This window comes from Phascolarctos cinereus, unplaced genomic scaffold (genome assembly GCF_003287225.1).
Source record: "Phascolarctos cinereus isolate Bilbo 61053 unplaced genomic scaffold, phaCin_HiC Scaffold_4;HRSCAF=312, whole genome shotgun sequence".
In the NCBI taxonomy this organism is placed as follows: domain Eukaryota; kingdom Metazoa; phylum Chordata; class Mammalia; order Diprotodontia; family Phascolarctidae; genus Phascolarctos; species Phascolarctos cinereus.
Genome location: NW_027555847.1, coordinates 118,711,193 through 118,729,736, shown reverse-complemented (window position 1 = coordinate 118,729,736; position 18,544 = coordinate 118,711,193). Strand labels below are relative to the sequence as shown.

The 18,544-nt window shown below is 36.8% G+C and overlaps 1 protein-coding gene across 1 annotated transcript in view; it reads left to right on the top strand.

The window, feature by feature from the left end:
- Positions 1 to 18,544, top strand: part of UHRF2 (ubiquitin like with PHD and ring finger domains 2) — a 178,895-nt gene that overhangs the window by 31,179 nt on the left and 129,172 nt on the right. Inside the window, 1 exon segment of the mRNA XM_021006289.2 lies at positions 5,839 to 6,081. Coding sequence (XP_020861948.1) covers positions 5,839 to 6,081 — 243 coding nt within the window.

Here is an 18,544-nt window from a genome sequence, read left to right as displayed (position 1 = left end):
TATTTTTAATTATGAATAAATAAAGGAACTTACAACTTTTAAAATGTATACTTTAGGTCCATGTAGAATGAGGTCTCAGATTTAATCTTTATATGTGCTTGTCTGAAATTAGGACTTCATTAAACTTTTTTTCATTGAATATCAAACCTGCACTGTGCAGTGACTTGTGGTAGGGATTGGTGAACATCCAAGTTTAAATAAGGCACAGTTCTTGACCTGGAAGAGCTTACCATCTAGTAGGGGAGGGGAAAGATGAATGAGTGTGTGATAGAGAGTAAAAAGTGCTGTGATCTGTGGGCTACTTTCATTGTTGGAATTCTTAAAAGAATTCAGATTTTTAATACATACAACCCAATGTCAAGTTGAAAAAGAGAAATTTACTGTTTTTCTTTTCTTTTTTGAGCCATTAAGTAAACACTAAGTGGAGCTCAACTAATTCTAATTTGTATTAACCCAACTGAAAACCAGCCAGAGTTTCTAATAGTCTATGAAGAAATGGTTTGGTAAGAAAATTGAGAGTATAGAGAAGATTTCAGGGAAATGTTTTTAAGTACTTCAGCACGTTGTTGGTATGAATATGTACTATTTGTTAAACCAAGACAGGCTATCTGGACCTGTATTTTAAAATGTGTGTGTGTGTGTGTGTGTGTGTGTGTGTGTGTGTGTGTGTGTGTGTGTGTGTGTGTGTGTATAAATTAAGTACATTTGTAACTTGATGTCTTTAAAAATTTATACTTGTTTCTCCCATAGTTGATGAAAAATAGTGTTGTGTATCTATATTTAAATGTAAAAGTCAGAATGACTGGTTAGGTAAGAGTTTGGCCAAAAAAAAAATAGATGTAAGACTTTGTGGGCAAGAAGCTAGTAAAAAGATTGGAGGAGGAAACAAATTACTCAAGACACAAACATTTATTAAGCACATACTGTATGTATGATACTCTGCTAGTTGCTAAAGATACAAGTGCAAACAATGAAACACTCCAGTCTTAAGTAGTTTAACATTCTAATGGAGGAACCAAGAAGTACGTGTGTAGTTATATGTTGCATAAATATAATGTGAGTGATATAATTTATGCTAAGTAGTTAGATGAAAGGGTTGTGAGTGAGGGCACTAGCAAACAATTGGGAGCATCAGAAAAGACTTCATGCAGAAGATGGTTCTTGAGCTGTATCTGTCTTTTAAAGAAAGAGAGGAGGAGGTAAGGAAGGGAGTACATTACAGGCATATGGGGGAGCCAATGTCAGAAAATCCAGGATAAAGAGAGTATCTAGGAAGAGAAGGTGGTTGGTGTGTCAGATTCACCAGATAGGTAGAAAAGGATGAGGACTGAAAATACCATTTGATTTAGCAATTAAAATATTTTAGTTGGTAACTTTGGAGGCAGCAGTTTCAGTTGAGTGATTACCTTCAAGTGCCAGATGACAAAGGATTGAAGAATGAATGAGAGCAAGTAGAGGTAGTTGTAGACAGCTTTTTCAAGTAGTATAGCTGAGAAGGGGAGGAGATATAAAAGGGCCCATGGATTAGGGTTAATTAAAATTCAGTATGAGAATACTAGGTTTTGGTTATTAGTATTGCTTCTACCCCTTGATTGCAAAAATAATTTTTAGAAATATCTTTTAAATTGCTTTTAAATTCAGTTTAACAACACTGAGCTTCTGAGAGGTAGTGTGGCAGAGTGGATAAAAAAACTGGCCTTGGTCCTAGGAAGAATTGGGTTCCAGTTTTCTGTTGAATATTGGTGATGTGACCCTGGGAAAGACATTTAACTTCTTGGTGTTTTAGCTAAATTTCCTTAGACCTTATGTTGCAGGACAAGTACCAACCTGCATTTTTAGAAGGGATTTCCTCATTTGGGGGCTCTCTATTAATGAAATCACAAGGATAGTCCCTATGCCCTAAGCTCCTACTCTGTTGTCCAGTAGGAAATAAATTATTTTAGCACACCCTCTTATTTTCTTCTGGCCTTTTTAATAAAAAAAAACCTTTCCATTTTCTTAGAAATAATATAATTTCCAAACAGGAAGAGGATTCTTTTTGGTTGTTAGTGTTATTGTTTGATTTGGGGGCAGGAGTGATGTAAAGGGAAGAATAAACAGGGGAGTCCGTGCCTTATAGGAATTTTATATCTGTCATTCTGTAAGTACTTACTGTGTGTGAGGCACTGGCTCACAAAGACAAAACTAGAAACTGTTCCTGTCCTTCAGCTTACATTCTACAAGGATGCAGGTAAAATATAATGTGCTAACAGGTGTAAGGATATAGGATTATTTGAGGAGCAAGAACGCTCAGAACTAAAGGTCTTAAGGAAGATTTCCATAAGAGGTAACACATAAGTTGACCCTTAAAGGGAGAAAGGGATTCTAAAAAGCAGAGTGCGTTCCAGCAATGGGAGCAGCCTCTGAAAAAAGGCTCTGTGGCAGAAGATAAAGCGCTGACTTTGGACAATAACAAGTAGACCAGTATAGCTAGAATGTAGGATACATGAATAAGAATAATATTCAGTAAGCCCAGAAAGGTAGAGTGGAGGCAGGTTGTAAAAGGTTTCCTATCTTAAGTGAGAAGTTCATATTTTATTCTAGAGGCAGTAGGGAGCTGCTGAAGGTTCTCAAGGTGGGGAGTGGTGTATGCTTTGGGTAGATTATTTTGGTAGCTATGTGGAAGATGGATTCGTGAGAGGGGGGAAGGGGAGAGAGAGAGAGACAGAGAGAGACTCTAAATTGGGAATCTAAAGCTGTCCTTTACTCGGGAGAATGATGGGTCCTAAAATAGGGTGTCTGTCAGCCACTTGAATGGAGAAAAGAGAATGAATGAATGAAAGATGTTGAATGTACAAAAACAGGTTTTTGAGGAATGTGGAAGAGTGAGGAGTCAAAAGTGCTCCAAAGGTCGTAATTTTTGGCTTGCTTGACAGTTGTTGGTGCTCTCCACAAAAGAATAAGAGTTTATAGTCTTGGGGTGAGAGATGGGTTCAGTTTTGGACATATTGGGTTTGAGATACCTGAGACATACAGTTGGAGATAACTAAAGGTAGATGGTGATGTGAAAATGGAGCTGGATAGCTACAGATCTGGCAGTCATCTTCATGAAGACATTAATTGAAACAAGGGGAAATTATATGGGGGGTGGGGTTAAATAGGTAGAAAAGACCAAGAACAGAGCCTGGGGAGATAATGATTAGTAGGTTTACTGTAATTAAAATGGTCTAGTTAGGGGCAGCAAGGTGGCACAGTGGATGGAGCCCTGGAGATCAGGAGGATCTGAGTTCAAATGTGACCTCAGATACTTACTAGATGTTTGACCCTGGGCAAGTCACTTAACCCCAATTGCCTCAAAAAAAAGAAAGAAAGAAAAATTGGTCTAGTTCCATGATCCCCGAGTAGCTGAAATAGTTATCTCTTCCCCTCCCCCCTAACCTTCCATCTCAGCCAAACTTCTCTTATACTGAGGGCACGATTAGATCTTCTAGTCACCTAGCCTTGCAGGTTGCGACTCCTCACTGTTGTTCAATTTGTTGCCAGGTCCTGTCTATTTTGCCTTTGTAAGGGATCCTTCAGATGTCCCTTCTCACCTCTGACCCTGCTGTCACCCTAACGAAGGCCCTCATCTCAGGCCTTGCATGTTATAATGAACTGCTACTTGGTTTCCCTGCTTAAAATCTCTCTTCAATCTGTCCTGTACTCAGGGCCAGCTAGGTGGCACAGTGGATACAGTGCCAGCCCTGGAGTCAGGAGGACCTGAGTTCAAATGTGACCTTAGACACATAATATTCACTAGATGTGTGACCCTGGGCAAGTCACTTAACCCCAGTTGCCTCACCAGAAAAAAAAAATTTCAGTCTATCCAACACTCTGCTGTCAAATTGAATATCTAAAAATGCAGATCTGATGTGACATCCCCTATGCAGTAAACTCCAGTGGCTCCCTATCACCTCCAGGTTCAAATATAAATCTTCTCTTTGACTTTGAAAACCCTTCACGTTCCAGCCGCCTTCTACTTTCCTCGTCATTTTATACCTTGTTCTCTGAAGCATACAGTGGGATCCAGTGACACAGGCCCTCTTATTCTTCCTTACACAAGCAGTGAATCTGTCTCCAGGTGTATTTTGGGGGGGGAGGGGGCTAGGCATTAGGGTTAAGTGACTTGCCCAGAGTCACACAGTGCGAGTTCTGTGTCTGAGGCCACGTTTGAACTCTGATCCTCCTGACTCCAGGGCTGGTGCTCTATCCACGGCGCCACCTAGCTGCCCCCAACTCTGAGCCTTTTTACTGATTGTCCCCACGTACCCAGAATACTTTCCTCCCTCATCTCCACTTCCTGTTTTCTCTGGTTTCTTTCAAGTCTTGGCTGAAATACCATCTTCTGTGAGACTGTATTGGTTCCCTTTAATGCTAGTCTCTTTCCTCTGTTAATGTTTTCTTCCCCATTAGACTGAGTTCTTTGAAAGCAGGGGCTGTCTTCTGCCTTGCTTTGTATTCCCAATGCTTAGCACAGTACTGGCACACAGCAGACGCTTAAGACTAGTTTGCTGTAATAATGTCTAGTGGTTATCAAATTGATATTGATAAAACAGAGACCTGACCATTTTTCTGCATTTAAAAAAAATCTCCACCCCTGTAGCCTTCCCTTCGATTGGATGGCTCCTTATAGAACCTCTATTCAAGGAGGAAGTCCAGGCCAACGTTCTTTTATTTCTCTGCAGGCTGTGTTCTGGTCATTCTCTACCACGCCCTCGGGTATCTTTATCTCTCACGCCCCCTACCCCCAATTCCAGCTTGTTTTTAATGTGTTGTCTTTTCCCAGTGGAATTAAGCTCCCTATGGGCAGGGACTATCTTTCTACCTGTGTTTGTATTCTCAGAGTTTAGCATGGTACCTGGGTATATATTAAGCACTTTGATAAATGCTTTTTGAATGGTTGATATTTTCCCCTATTTAGGGGAAAATATTGATGATTGTTGGCTATAACGCCTTTTTTCTGTAACTTCTTGAGAGATAATAGAGAGGGGTCAGAAGTAGGTGTATCTGGTAAGTAATTTGACCCTTTGGGGAATTAAAAAAAAAGGTTAAAGAAACAATTTATGTTGTATGTCGTACTCCTGTTTCGTGGGACGTGTTATATAAAATCAGAATTTTAAGCAAGACGTGACCTTAGTATTCATCTAGTCCAACCCTTTTATTCCACAGATAAGGAAGTAGGCCTAGAGAAGTAAAATAATGTCTTTAATGTTATGCCAGTAACAAATAGCAAAGCTGTGACCAAACTCTGATATTGAGACTCTAAATATGGTGCTTCTTCTACTAATCATCTAACATGTAGAATGGAACAAGAGACTAGTATATTTTAAGATTGTTATTGTTGGCAGGATATTATAATTTGGAAAATGGTAGGAAACATTTGTCGTCTTTATATGAATTTTCTCAAGTATAGAAATGTGTATGAGAACATTTTTGTTGTATTTGGTAAATCTGTGATATAAATCTCTGACAACCTAATTTGACAGATTCCAGTTTCAGACAGCTCTGGTAGAAGGCTGTTTGACTCTCCCTCATTGGTGGAATCCAAGCTTTCTCTAGGGTCTTTCCATAGAGAATATTAAAGAAAGATTTCAGGTTCTACTTCAGCCATGTTTGTGCCATGCTCTTCTGGCTTTAGCTGCTTAACCTTGCTTGTGCTTCAGGGTTGAACTAGAATTCACTTATGAGCTATGTGACCTTGGGCAAATCATTTAACCTGTTTGCCTCAGTTTCCTAAATTGTAAAATGAGGGTAGTAAATGTATCTTCCAGCATATACATACTGACTGACTTTTACAGTTTTTTTTTCTTTTCTTAACAGTTGGAAGATGGACATACTTTATTTGATTATAATGTTGGACTGAATGATATAGTTCAGCTGCTGATACGTTCAGAGCCTGATGGTCCTACCACTTCAATACAGAGTAAAGGTGGTGAGGTAAAACCCCGTTCTAAGAGTAGCAGCAGAAGTAAAGCCAAGAAAACAACAAGCAGCAGATCTTCCAATCAGCCTTCTACATCAACTCGTTCATCTCTTATTGATCCAGGGCTTGGAGTATATAAGGTAAGTGTCTGTTATTCTCAGGTTTTAAAAATTGGCATACGTGTACAAGAACTATTGATCTTTTTTCTGAATGTTTACAACAGTAAGAAACCTGTTCAAAAGTAAATATTTGAATTATGTCCTGTTTTTCAGCTAATTTGAGCAAAGGGGCCAATGTGAGAATTATTCCTCAGATTGAATGAATTGAGATACAGATTTTAGTCCATTACTATTATGTTTGAAGGACAGAAATCTGCTCTTAAGAATGTACTAGTAAAAAAAAAGGTTGTTTTATATTTTTATTTTATTAATTTATTTTGAATTATCAATCATCTCCATATGCTTTTGAGTTTAAAATTTCTCCCCCTTCCTCCTCACCACCCTCCCCAAGACAGTGCACAATCTGATATAGGATATACATTTACATTACTATTAAACATATTTTCACATTAGTGATGTTATGAGGAAAAATTAAAACCAATAGGAGGAACCATCAGAAAGAGGAAAGAAAACTCAACAGAAGAGGAAAAAAAATAGCACTTCAACTTCCATAGTTCTTTCTGTGGATGTGGATAGCATTTTCAATCACGAGGGTTCTGGAGATGTCTTAGATCCTTGTATTGCTGGGAAGGGTTAAGTTTATCAATATTAGTCATAGCACAATGTGGCTGTTATAATGTTCTCTTGGTTCTGCTCACTTAACTCAGCATCAGACATACAAGTTTTTCCAGGTTTTTCTAAAGTCAGTCTGCTCATCATTTCTTATAGCACAATAGTATTCCATTACATTCATATACCACAGCTTGCTCAGCCATTCCCCAACTGATGGGCATCCTTTCAATTTCCAATTCTTTGCCACCACAAAAAGAGCTGCTATGAATGTAAAAAATAGTTATTTTAAAGAAGATCTTAGGATGCCAGTGTCAACAGAAAAGACTAATATATAATGTGTTCTTTGTAGTTGTAGCTAATTTTTTTTTGTTACACAGTTTACCATCAGAGAATAGGGAGATGTAAAAAAAAGAATGTTCAGGGGCAGCTAGGTGGTGTAGTGAATAGAACACCCACCCTGGAGTCAAGAGGATCTGAGTTCAAATTTGATCTCAGACCAGACACTTGACACTTACTAGCTGTGTGACCCTGGGCAAGTCACTTAACCCCAATTGCCTTACCAAAAAAAGAAAAGAAAAGAAAATGTTAATTTTCTTTTTAAAAAATTTGTATTGATCTCTTCAGTGCATAATACCTATAATGCAAATAATTTCCATCTTCTCAAAACTCTCCTCCTCCTCTGTCATCATACTCCTTCTCCCTAAAAGTCAGTGTTGTGGTATATGAACTTCTGTTTTCATTTGCTTTGTCTGAAAGGGGACCCTGCCTGGCCAGTTCCAGTTGGGCAACTCAGCTCTTCCTGCCCTCCCCTCCCTTGCCCTGCCTTGAAAGGTACTCTGCCCAAAGGAAGGTAAATTTTGATAGCTGAAAGCTACCTATCAACTGGGGGTTTACTGGCCTCGATTTCTTTCTCAAAGACCAAGACTTAAACCCAATTCACTCTGGATCTTTTGGATTGGACAATGATAGGTTCCTGCTCAAGCACCACTTAATGGTTATTTTTTGGGGCCCTCCTGGCCCAGAGTGAATGCAAATAGTAACTGTTTCTCTTTTGGCCTGCAACCATGAGGGTCTTCCCCTCCCAGTTTGAATTTTTTTTTTTTAATTAAAGGGGCCATCCTTTGACTCTCTTCTTAAAGAGGCCTGTTCATTGAATGGATGTTGCCTTACTCAAAATGAGAATCTGAAAAGACCTTAGTGTAAAGGGCCAAGGGTCTCTCATTGTATCCTGGGCCATCTCCAGTCTTCCTGATTGACGTCTGGCCACTGGACCCAGATGGCTCTGGAGGAGAAAGTGAGATTGTGAGTTGGCACAGCCCTCCCTCACTCAAATCAAAGTCAGTTGTGAGTTATGTCATCATCTCCCTGATTACTTGGTCTTCTTTGAGAATGAAGGACAAACCACAACTTTACTTAAAAAAAATCATACTATAAACATCTAACTTTGGAATAGAAATGTTCTTCTTTACTTCTTTTTCCTTCTAGCTCTTTATCCAGAGCAGCAAAGAGGAAAAACTGTATGACGTGGAGAAGTAGAGTGGGGGCAGCTAGGGGGTGCAGTGGATAGAGCACTGACCCTGAAGTCAGGAGGACCTGAGTTCAAATCTGGCCTCAGACCAAATACTTGACACTTACTAGCTGTGTGACCCTGGGCAAGTCACTTAACCACAGTTGCCCTTTAAAAAAAAAAGAGAGAGAAGTAGAAAAAAATGGAAATGGGATCTCTCCAAAAACCAGTATTATCTATGCCTAAGGTGGGGGGGAAGGGGTGGGGTTTGATATACATAAGCCCCTGACTGTGAAACAGGCTAGATAAATCTAGTAGTCCTCTCTATTTAGAGTAATAGGGTGAAACTTTATGCCAAAATTGGCCTAATTTTCCTTTTCTTCAGAGTTTCTAGGGTGGTATATCAGGAAAATTATGTAGATTTTTACCTGAATTTCTGTAAATAACCAGGTCTTTCAAAATATCATTGTAGGTGAGATGGAAAGATATAGACTCCTGGATAGCAGAGTTAGATGGAATTTGTTGAACAACAATACCCAGGGAGTACTTCAGGACTCTGTCCTTGGCTCTCTCGTTTAGCACTTTTAACAACAAATTCTTAGGTGATGTGTATCTCGAGTTTTTCAATAACGTGGGGAAAGAGAACTAGTAAATCTATTGACTGAATTGTGATCCAAAGATTGATAGGCCAGAGCAATAGGCCATCTAATAAGGCACATCTTTGAGGGGTGTGAGGGAAGGGAGATTTGTAGCCAGAAGAAAACACTGTTAGAAAACATGAAGTAAACTTGTTAGAAGATTATGAATAATATTGCCTCATAAGGCAGTGGAGGAAAATGGTTTGTAGAAATCTTGGAGAGGGATCCAGTTAAACTATTAGCTTGAGAACGTTTAAGGAGAAAACCAAAGGATGAACAGTACATGGACATTGGAAAGCAATCTGTCAATTTCTGTAACAGACAGTTGCTCCGTCAAGGATGGTAGAATCCACCACATTTGGGTTGTAACATCACAGCAACAAGGTACTATATGAGGAGGTAGAAATAGCAGTAAGGAAAACTAACATAGGAAGAATGATGGGATCAGGTCAGTACACACAGAGGTGGTCTCTGCTAGAAGCTGTTCAGGTTTGTAGTTAATTGAGGAATAAAGATATCAGAAGGAGGAGGAGGTTGTAGTCTTTTACATAGTCTGATTTTTTTTGTTTGTTTCTCCTTTGGCCCAACTGCTAACTTACTTTTCAGCTTCCATATATACGTATATACTCTCTCCCTTTTGTTGATTTGATTTCTTTTGTGGTATTTGAGAAAAATTATGGATTTTATATTATCACAGTGTTTCTCCTTTGTATTTGATAATTTTTTTTGAGATTTATGAATACTTAAAACTTATCCTTTGTTTTGTTTAATTCTCTTCAGATTGTTAGTAATTACAATTTGTTAAATTGTTCAGGCGTTTTTGTTTAAATTATACTGTTTTAAATATTGTTTAAACATTTATAATAGACTTGTGATTCCCTTATCATTAATTTCTTTCTACTTGTTATAATTGTTAACTTTTCTTTTATGAGTTTAACTTCCATGGCTTTTTTGTTAGGAAGAGTTTAATACTTTATTCACTCACATCTGTCTGTTTCACGGAATGTCTTGGTTTAAATTTGATTTTATCTAAAATTATTAGACAAAACATCCAATTGTTTAGGAGCAGATATGTGGCACAGTGGATGGAGTGTTGCTCCTAGAGTCAGGAAGACTCTTTATTCCTGAGTTCCAACCTAGCCTCGGGCACTAACTAGCTGTGTGACCCTAGGCTAGTCACTTAACCCCGTTTGCCTCAGCTCCTCACGTGTAAAGTGAGCTGAAGAAAGAAATGGCAAACCACTCTAGTACCTTGCAAGAAAACTTCAAGTAGCATCACAGAGTTGGACAGGACTGAAAAATGAATGGAAAAAATTATTACTGCTTATAAATTGACTGACCATTTTGTGATATCTGTTTATACTTTTGGTTTTAATTTCCACTTTTTTAGTTTGAAGAAAAGAATAAAGATGAAATCATCATTTATTTATTAATGGTACCAAAAACCCTTTTATTCTCATTAAAAATATTAATAGTGTTGAGGGAATGAATGATTTTAAAATGATAACTAACAGGTGTTAAAGAGTTTGGAATTAGCTAATATATCACTGTATGCCTCATGGAGAATAGAACAATTTGTAAGTTGTCCTCTCAGAGTTAAAATAATGCAGGTGACAAGATTCAACATTGGTGTTAACAGTACATAAAAACAGGCATATAGGTGAGGACCCATGCTACATTACACTACAGTTCCAGTGTTTACTTGTGGTAGAAGGTGACTAGATTATTAAAGGCCATGTTAGTGGATCTTGATTACTTCTGGCTTGAGTAACCAGGAGAGACTTCTTGTTAGGAAGTGGTGTTCATCAGGACCTTAAAGAGTAGATAGGACTTTGACAGGTAAAGATTGGTAGGATATTCCACATGGAAGGAGGAGTGACCTAAGTTGAGATTCAGAGGCTAGAAAGAACAAATATGTTTTTTAGCCATCTCTTAAAAGTTAATTTTTGGGAATGACCCAGTCATGCCCTTCCCAGGTAAGCAGACTTTTTAATTAAAAGAATGTGTGTATCACCCTAAAAATATGCAGTAATATAGACTGTAGGAGAATAACTGTTTTCAGTAGGAATTTTAAAAAACTTTCTGGAGTTTTCTTTCCTTTTGAAGTGATTTTTTTCATACTAAAATGCCCATTAACTATTGCATAGAACTTCAAATTGACCCAGTCTCAGTGTCTTTGCTATTGTAGGAACACTTTCAAAATATTGCTGGAAAATTCAGATTGTAATGTTCTGAAATGTGCTAATGTTAGAAAATTTAACTTGAAAATTTGAGACAAAATGAGTATGATGCCGTATCATTTTAATAATCTTTTAGGAGGATATAAGATTTTTCCAGTTTTCTTTAAAGCCATACTATTTGTACCTACTCACGTTCTCCCTCCCCAGATTAACAGGTTTTTCCTCTATGATCAGAAAAACTTCTGTGAATTGATACCTTAACTTCAAAGCCTTCATCATAGTTTTTTTTTTTGCCTTTTTACCAAAAAGCTCATTCACTTCTCCTTCCATCTTATAATGTTACTTCTCTCTCTTTATTACAGTCCGACACCTATGCCAATAAAACTTTTTTCCTCTGAGGTCACTAGTTTTACTGTTACAAGACCTTGTGAAAATATGCCTCTTCTACAGTCTAACTATCTGAAAAGTAGTAGGTAACTTTTTTTCTTTCACCTTTTTTAAAAACATGTGGATAAAAATATTACTGGTCTGATTGCTTTCTATGAATTTTGATATTACATGGATAATAGCATTCTGTAAAGCTTGGTTTTGGTGAGGCAAGAAGTATTTGAAATTTTATTTTAGCTTCGTATTCATTCTATAATAGGGCTCCTATGTTTATGTCCAAGTGGGAAGTCTGCCTCTTGATGAATATTCTTGACTTCCTGTTTTCATGAAATATTCCCACCATTGATATAAATGTGCGCATGAGTTGTTTAAATAATTCCTGATTGTGGTTTGAAAGTGACCCTGGGTGCCTGGAGGCTGTGCCAGTGGAGCACAAGTAGGTCCTTTCAAGTTAGAAACCTTTCAAGCATAGGCCTGGTTGTTCATTGCCCTTCTTTGTCAAAGAGAATCTAAATGACATCACTATGTTAGAGTTGAGTTACAGCATGTCTGACTGTGGCTGATCTGACCAGTACAAAGATACACCTGGTCATGGACTGAATGCTTGGCATTTAAAAATCAGCCAAGTCAACTTTGTTCATGTTTATCATTGGTTAGCTATAGTGAGTAAGCATCCCAATCAAATCAGATACTTCATATGCTTTTGGATTGATTCATACTTGAGGTATTGATATGCTGTATCATCGTGTATTTTCTTATCTGCTGCTGTTTTTATCAACACACATTTTGAGAAGCCTGACTGGGAGCAGGGTTTCTCTGTGTGCCATGATCTGCTTTGTAGAATCTGTGAAAGGGATTCTCCATATCAGTTGGATTTTTGCTGCTGAAAAAAGAGCTGGAGAGCAATATAAAATGATTAGGCATTCCATACCACGTACAGTTCGTTTCTTGGAAAAATTGATTCCTATTAGCTGGACCAGGTAACAGAAGTGTGAACATTTTTGCCTGTTTTCTTTCTAAGGAGATTTGTGGAAAAGAAATTCAGAGGGTGTGGGAAGATAAACAGATTGAGAGATTATTTTCCCTTCTCATATCTTAAGTATTTATTACACAACAGCTGTTTATTTTGTGTTACCCTAAGCATATATTTTATAAGAACTGTTTCTGCAAATATGCAGCAACTTGAAGTAGCTTGAACATATGAATTACCTCTGAATTAGTCTTAAAGTTGATTAATCCTTAGGCAAAATAGCAACTCTTGGGCCTACTAAAAACAACTTAAAATTTAATTCTTAAGAAAGTTAGACTCAAGTGGTAAAAGAAGAATCTGTTTTAAAAATAAAATCAGTGAATCAAATAAAATGTTAGATTTCAAGATCCTAAAGGTGGCAGTTCTACCTTTTTGTAGAACTTTGATATAAAAAAAATCAGCCAAAACATTAGATAGTAAGCAATGAAAAGATAATGTGGGAATTGTTATGATAATTGGAACAAAAATGAGAGATGAATTCTCCTAAGCTAGAAACCTTCCCTCTACCTCAGTGACAGCTTTCTCATTGGTGGGAGACATCTAATCAGGCAGTCAGGACAGTTTTGTAAGAACAGGTTAGGGAGAATGCAACCATCTGGAAAGATGCTACAAGTGGTCACCTAAGGAACTTGAAATACTATGGCTCATATTTGCTTGATGGTGATAATTTAAATTGATATACTTTTTAATTTTGAGATACAATAAAGTTTAATCAGGGCTTGGAAAAGATGATTCAAGCCAAAGTATTATTTTTCCCTTCTACTTTTGGCTATGCAACTGACAGGCCTTGATTCAGATAGTCTCTTCCTCAGTTACCCTTTTTTTTTCTCCTGTGTTAAGGAGACATCCTCATGGATTCCAGCTGCTTAGTGGGCCTTCCCATGAGCAATAAAACTTAGTAAAAACTAATTATTTAACCTTTTAATTAAACAGTCTAACATAATTATAAAATTTATCAAAATTATAAGACTGGTAAGCAACCAGTACTGAAGACTTATCAAAATGAGTTTGCTTTTAAATAAAAACAATTTGAATCATGATTTAAAGTTACTAATCAAAAAAGTATTTTTTTCCTCTGATAAAAACTATAGTGATATAGTCTTACTGAAATTTTGGGTGCTGTTATTTAGGTTGACCTTGGAGATTAGGTTGTATTATTTAGTTTTATATGTAATTATTTTCCACAATAATTTTAAGGGAATTATTCTTTGATGACTCACTGATATTTCTAGAATATCTACTTAAAAGATTTTGCTGGGTTTTTAAAAACAATTTGCCAGTTTCTTTTCTAAACTTTTGTTAAATACAGCACTGTTCACTAGGAAAATTAAGGAGTCTTCCTTAACTGTTCTGTCCCTTAGAATTGACAAGCTATGGTACTTGATTGGATATCATGCTACTTCCTTATCTCATCATTTCCAGAGCCATTGCCCTAGATCAGGCATTTATCACCTCTTGTTTGAACTATTACTATTGTCTTGACCTCCCTGCTTCCAATTTAATCTGTCTTCCATATAGCTACCAAAATACTTTCTGTCTTAAATTGACCATGTCACTGCCTTGCTCAAGAAAGCTTTGGTGCATTTAGGTTAAAAAACAGACCTCTTAAGCAGAGAGTAGTAGATAGAAAGTCAGCTTTGGAGGCAGGAAAATCTGGATTCAATCTGGTCACGTCTGAAACACAGTGACTATGTGAGCTGAAGTAAGTCATTTCAACCTCTCAGTGCTCTGGGAAACTCTAAAGTGTTCATTTGCAGGAAAAGTGTTGACTTGTATTGGAAAAGGCATTTCCTCACCTAGAAGTTAAATACATCATTAAAACTGTAGGTCCAGTCTCAATCCTTTAGCTTCCACAATCTGACTCCAACCTATGTTTCCAGCTTAATTTCATATTATTCCTCTTACACACTATTCTCTAAGCAAAGTGGCATACTAGCTATCCGTGAAATAATGGGCTATTATTTTTTAATAGTATTTTTCTGCAATTACATATTAAGACTATTTTTAGCATTCATTTTTACAAGATTTTGAGTTCCAAATTTTTCTCCCTCCCCTCCTCCCTTCCCTTTTCCTAAAATGTACGCAATTTTATATAGGTTATACATGTGCTATCATGTAAAACATATTTCTGTATTAGTCACAGTTGTGAAGGAAGAAACAGATCAAAAGAAAAAAAACAAGAGAATAAAGTGAAAAAAGTATGTTTCGATCTACATTCAAGAGTCCATTAGTTTTTTATATGGATGTGGATAGCGTTTTCTTTCCTGAGTCCTTTGTACTTGTCTTAGATCATTGTGTTGCTGAGAAGAGCTGAGTCATTCATAGTTGATCATTACTCAGTGTTGCTGATAGTATGTATAATGTTTTCCTGGTTCTGCTTATTTCGCTTTGCATCAGTTCCTACAAGTTTTTCTGAAATCTGCCTGCTTATCATTTCTTATTGCACAGTAGTATTTCATCATATTCATATACCACAGCTTGTTCAGCCTTTCCCCAATTGATGGGCATCCCCTCAATTTCCGGTATTTTGCCACTATGAAAAGGGCTGCCAAAAATATTTTTGCACATATAGGTCCTTTTCCCTTTTTTAAATGATCTCTTTGGGATACAGTGGTATTGCTGAATCAAAGGGTATGCATAGTTTGGTTGTCCTTTGGACATAGTTCCAAATTGCTCTCCAGAGCAATGAATGGAAATTTTAGGGAGGTAAATTGAAGCTTGATGTCACGGAAAATTACTTAAAGCTCCCCAAAATAGAGGGGATGTCCTGGATCTCAAAGACTTCCCTCTTTATGTCTTCCATGAAAGAACAGATGACAGCTTGTCTCATACTTTGTAGTGGGGGTTCCTTTTTGGGTGTAGGTTGGACTAATGGTTATTGAGGTCAAGTTCTGTGTGATGATGCCTTCAAAACAACTCTGGCACCACCTACCTCCACAAAGGCTCATTGCATCTCTCTTCTTCAGTTATTTTGTACTCATTTTACTGTGTGCATAAGATCATAGGACCATAGTCTTAGAGCTGGAAGGCTTCTTAGGTCATTAGCCCCAAGTTCCTCATTTTGTAGATGAGGAAACTGAGAGAATAAGTTACTCACCTGGCATCACATAGTCATTGAGAGCCAGGATTTGAGCTCATGTCTTCTACTTAAAATCAGCCGCTCTTACCACTCTATCTTCCTGGCATTCCTGCCCTGCTTTGTGTTCTATTCCTCCAAAAGAATATAAGTACCTTCAGGACAGGGACAATTTTGTTTGTAAATGGGTGTTTCTAGAACCTGGTGTAGTGCCTTATGTGTAGTGGATACTAAATAAACATTTGTCAGGTTGAATTTTTCATTATTTGGGACCTGATAATTCCTATTTACACCTTATTTCAGAGTCACAATTTTTTTTGCAAGAAATTTAAGCAATTTAATCAAATCCCTCAAATGACTCTCTCAACAGATGAACAATATGAAGAATAAGTACATAGATTCTGAATCATTTATATTCTGATTAAAAATTAAGTGTATTTTTTCCCTTCTGATCTTTTCCATCTGTGTACTGAATATTGTTGTCTTTGATTTTTATGTAGGTGTAGGCGTATATTTTCTTCCAGTTCTACTCTTAATCATTTTATAGAACTCATGCTCAGTAGTATTCTAGTTCATTGATCACCGTTGATTGATTTCTTATCAATAGTTGGACATGGATGCTGTGTCTGATTTTAAAGATTAAGAATAATGCAGCTATTAATATTTTTGTATAGAAGTGCTTTTTTCTTTGAACATCTTTAGAATGTTGTCCTAGTAGTGATATTGCTGCATTAAAGAGTATGATCAATATCATAATGTTTTTATATTGCCAAATTGCTTTTTATGACACAATTTTTTTTTGCCCCACCGTCATGTTTCCCCACAGCCCTACAAAATTGAGCCTTACTAATTTTTAGCTATTTTGGATAGAAGGAAAAATACTGTATTTTTTCAGATGATTAATGCAATTTAGGTCTTTTTTTCTTTTCCCTTTTTTTTTAATGGCCAACTTAGGTGCTTGTTAGATCTTCTAAAGATGTTACAAGTTTCCATTGAGGTTCAGTTTTTTAAATCTGTTCATTTCTTTTAGAATCATAGTGTTTAGGAGCTGAAAAGGACCTTAGAATCCAGTCCAAAACCTTCATTTTTCAAGCATATGGACAGGTTCAGAGAATCAAAATAATCAAACATATCTAGTTTACAAAGAGGCTGGCTATACATCAGTCACGTTGGGAAAAGATGTGGTTTGTAGAAAAGGGGGAACTTAGAAGATTAAGATTTTTAAATAATTTTCTGGGTTTCGTTGACTTTTCTTGTTTCTGTCTATCATAATATGACTACTTCATTTGATGATGCCTAATAGATTTTACAGACTTGACTAGATTGGTGTGGGCATATCTTGAACCAACACGTATTGCAATAACTTAGATGTGGTAGAAGATTTTTGAGAGTTAGTTGCTATGGCTGAACATTTCTTCACCCCGTGACCAACCTGATGAGCCTTTCTAAGCTTGGCTTGTCTGGCTAGACTGGTCCTCAGGCAGGGCCATGCCTAAAGCCTTTTCTACTAATCTTGTGTCAGCATACCCTTTAAAAAATACAGGGTTACTTCAAGGCCACAATGAGGAAATTTGAGAACTTTGGTGGCAGTGATGACAATATTTATAATTAGCAAAAAAAATTTAAATCTAACTTAACATTTAGGGGTATTACCTACATTAAGAAAATTAGATAGAAAAACTCAGTAAATTAAAGACTGATTAATTTCTTATGAAAGTATTTGCTTTTTTTGTCTCAAACTCATTTTTAAAATTAGTGTTATTCAATATAGGGAGATATGATTTATATGGCTGTTTAGAAACGTTTATTCCACGAAACAAGACAAACCTAAGTATTGCCCTAACGAGTTTTTTCAGCTTTTGTTTTAGATTTGAATATATATCTTTTAAAAGTATTTTTTACTATTTCCTCCCCATTTTCCTCTCATTATATAATTCCTTAGTTAGAGGTACGCTTTTGCAGTAGTGGCTTGATTTGTCTGTTAACTCTAAATGTCCTTTTACTCATCTCAGTTAATATTCAGTTGCCATGGAAATTTGCTGATACTGAACTGAATACTGCTTAAGCTGAAGTTTAGGCATTGTTAATGTTTAAGTCAGTACAGTGATGATCAGAGCTCAGAGTGGAATGGGAATAGAAAAATGACCAGACACAAAGTAGGTCAAAGTACTGTAAAGCACTGTAAAAGTCTGAAACAAAAACCTACTTGGTTAGATTTTATTTCTTTTACTTCTTAGGGGATAAAACACTCCAGGGCTGGTGGCTCCTACTGATAGCTTTAATCGTGCGTGTCCGCACCCGCCAGTGTCCGCCCCTCTGTGTGTGTGTGTGTGTGTGTGTGTGTCTGTGTGTCTGTCTGTCTGTCTGTCTGTCTCTTAATGTTAGTAGTATTACAAGGAAAGCTAAGCATCGGAATTCATATCTTGCTGGTTTTGAGTTTTTGTTTCATTATTTGTGTTCTAGTAGAATTGTAAATGAGATGCTGCTTTGAAAGAAATGAAGGAAACATTCTAATATGTAATAAATGAAGAGTTCTAGCTTAAAAAAGCCAGTATTTTGACTGTCACTTGTCTTTTTTCTTTTTTGTTACATTTTAGGTTCCAAACGATCTCCTTCCCTTCCTCCCTGCCCCAGCTCAGTCATTTGTGTCATTTACTGTTTCTGCTGGTCCCATTTCTGTTTAAATTTGTTGCATTCGTTCTTTTCCTCCCCAAAAATGTACTTAGAAGAAAAATTTTACTAAGAAGAATTATTTAAGACTCTAGCAGTCTTAAGTGGTAGACTGTTATAGTCAGCATCTTAAATTGGAAATTTACTATTACTAGGAGGTAATCTACCTCAAAATTTCTAATTTCCTTTCGACACAGCTAAACTACCACCTCTGCATGAGGCCTTCCCTTATTCTCCTTCCCTAATATGCATGCACGTGTGTTGTCTTATACTATAAAATTCAGGTTTCTTGAGTATAGAAAGTTTCATTTTTATTTTTCTATCCTTAGTTGCATAATACCTGGTACGTACGTGGTAGATACTTGAGGAAAGGTTTTGATTGGT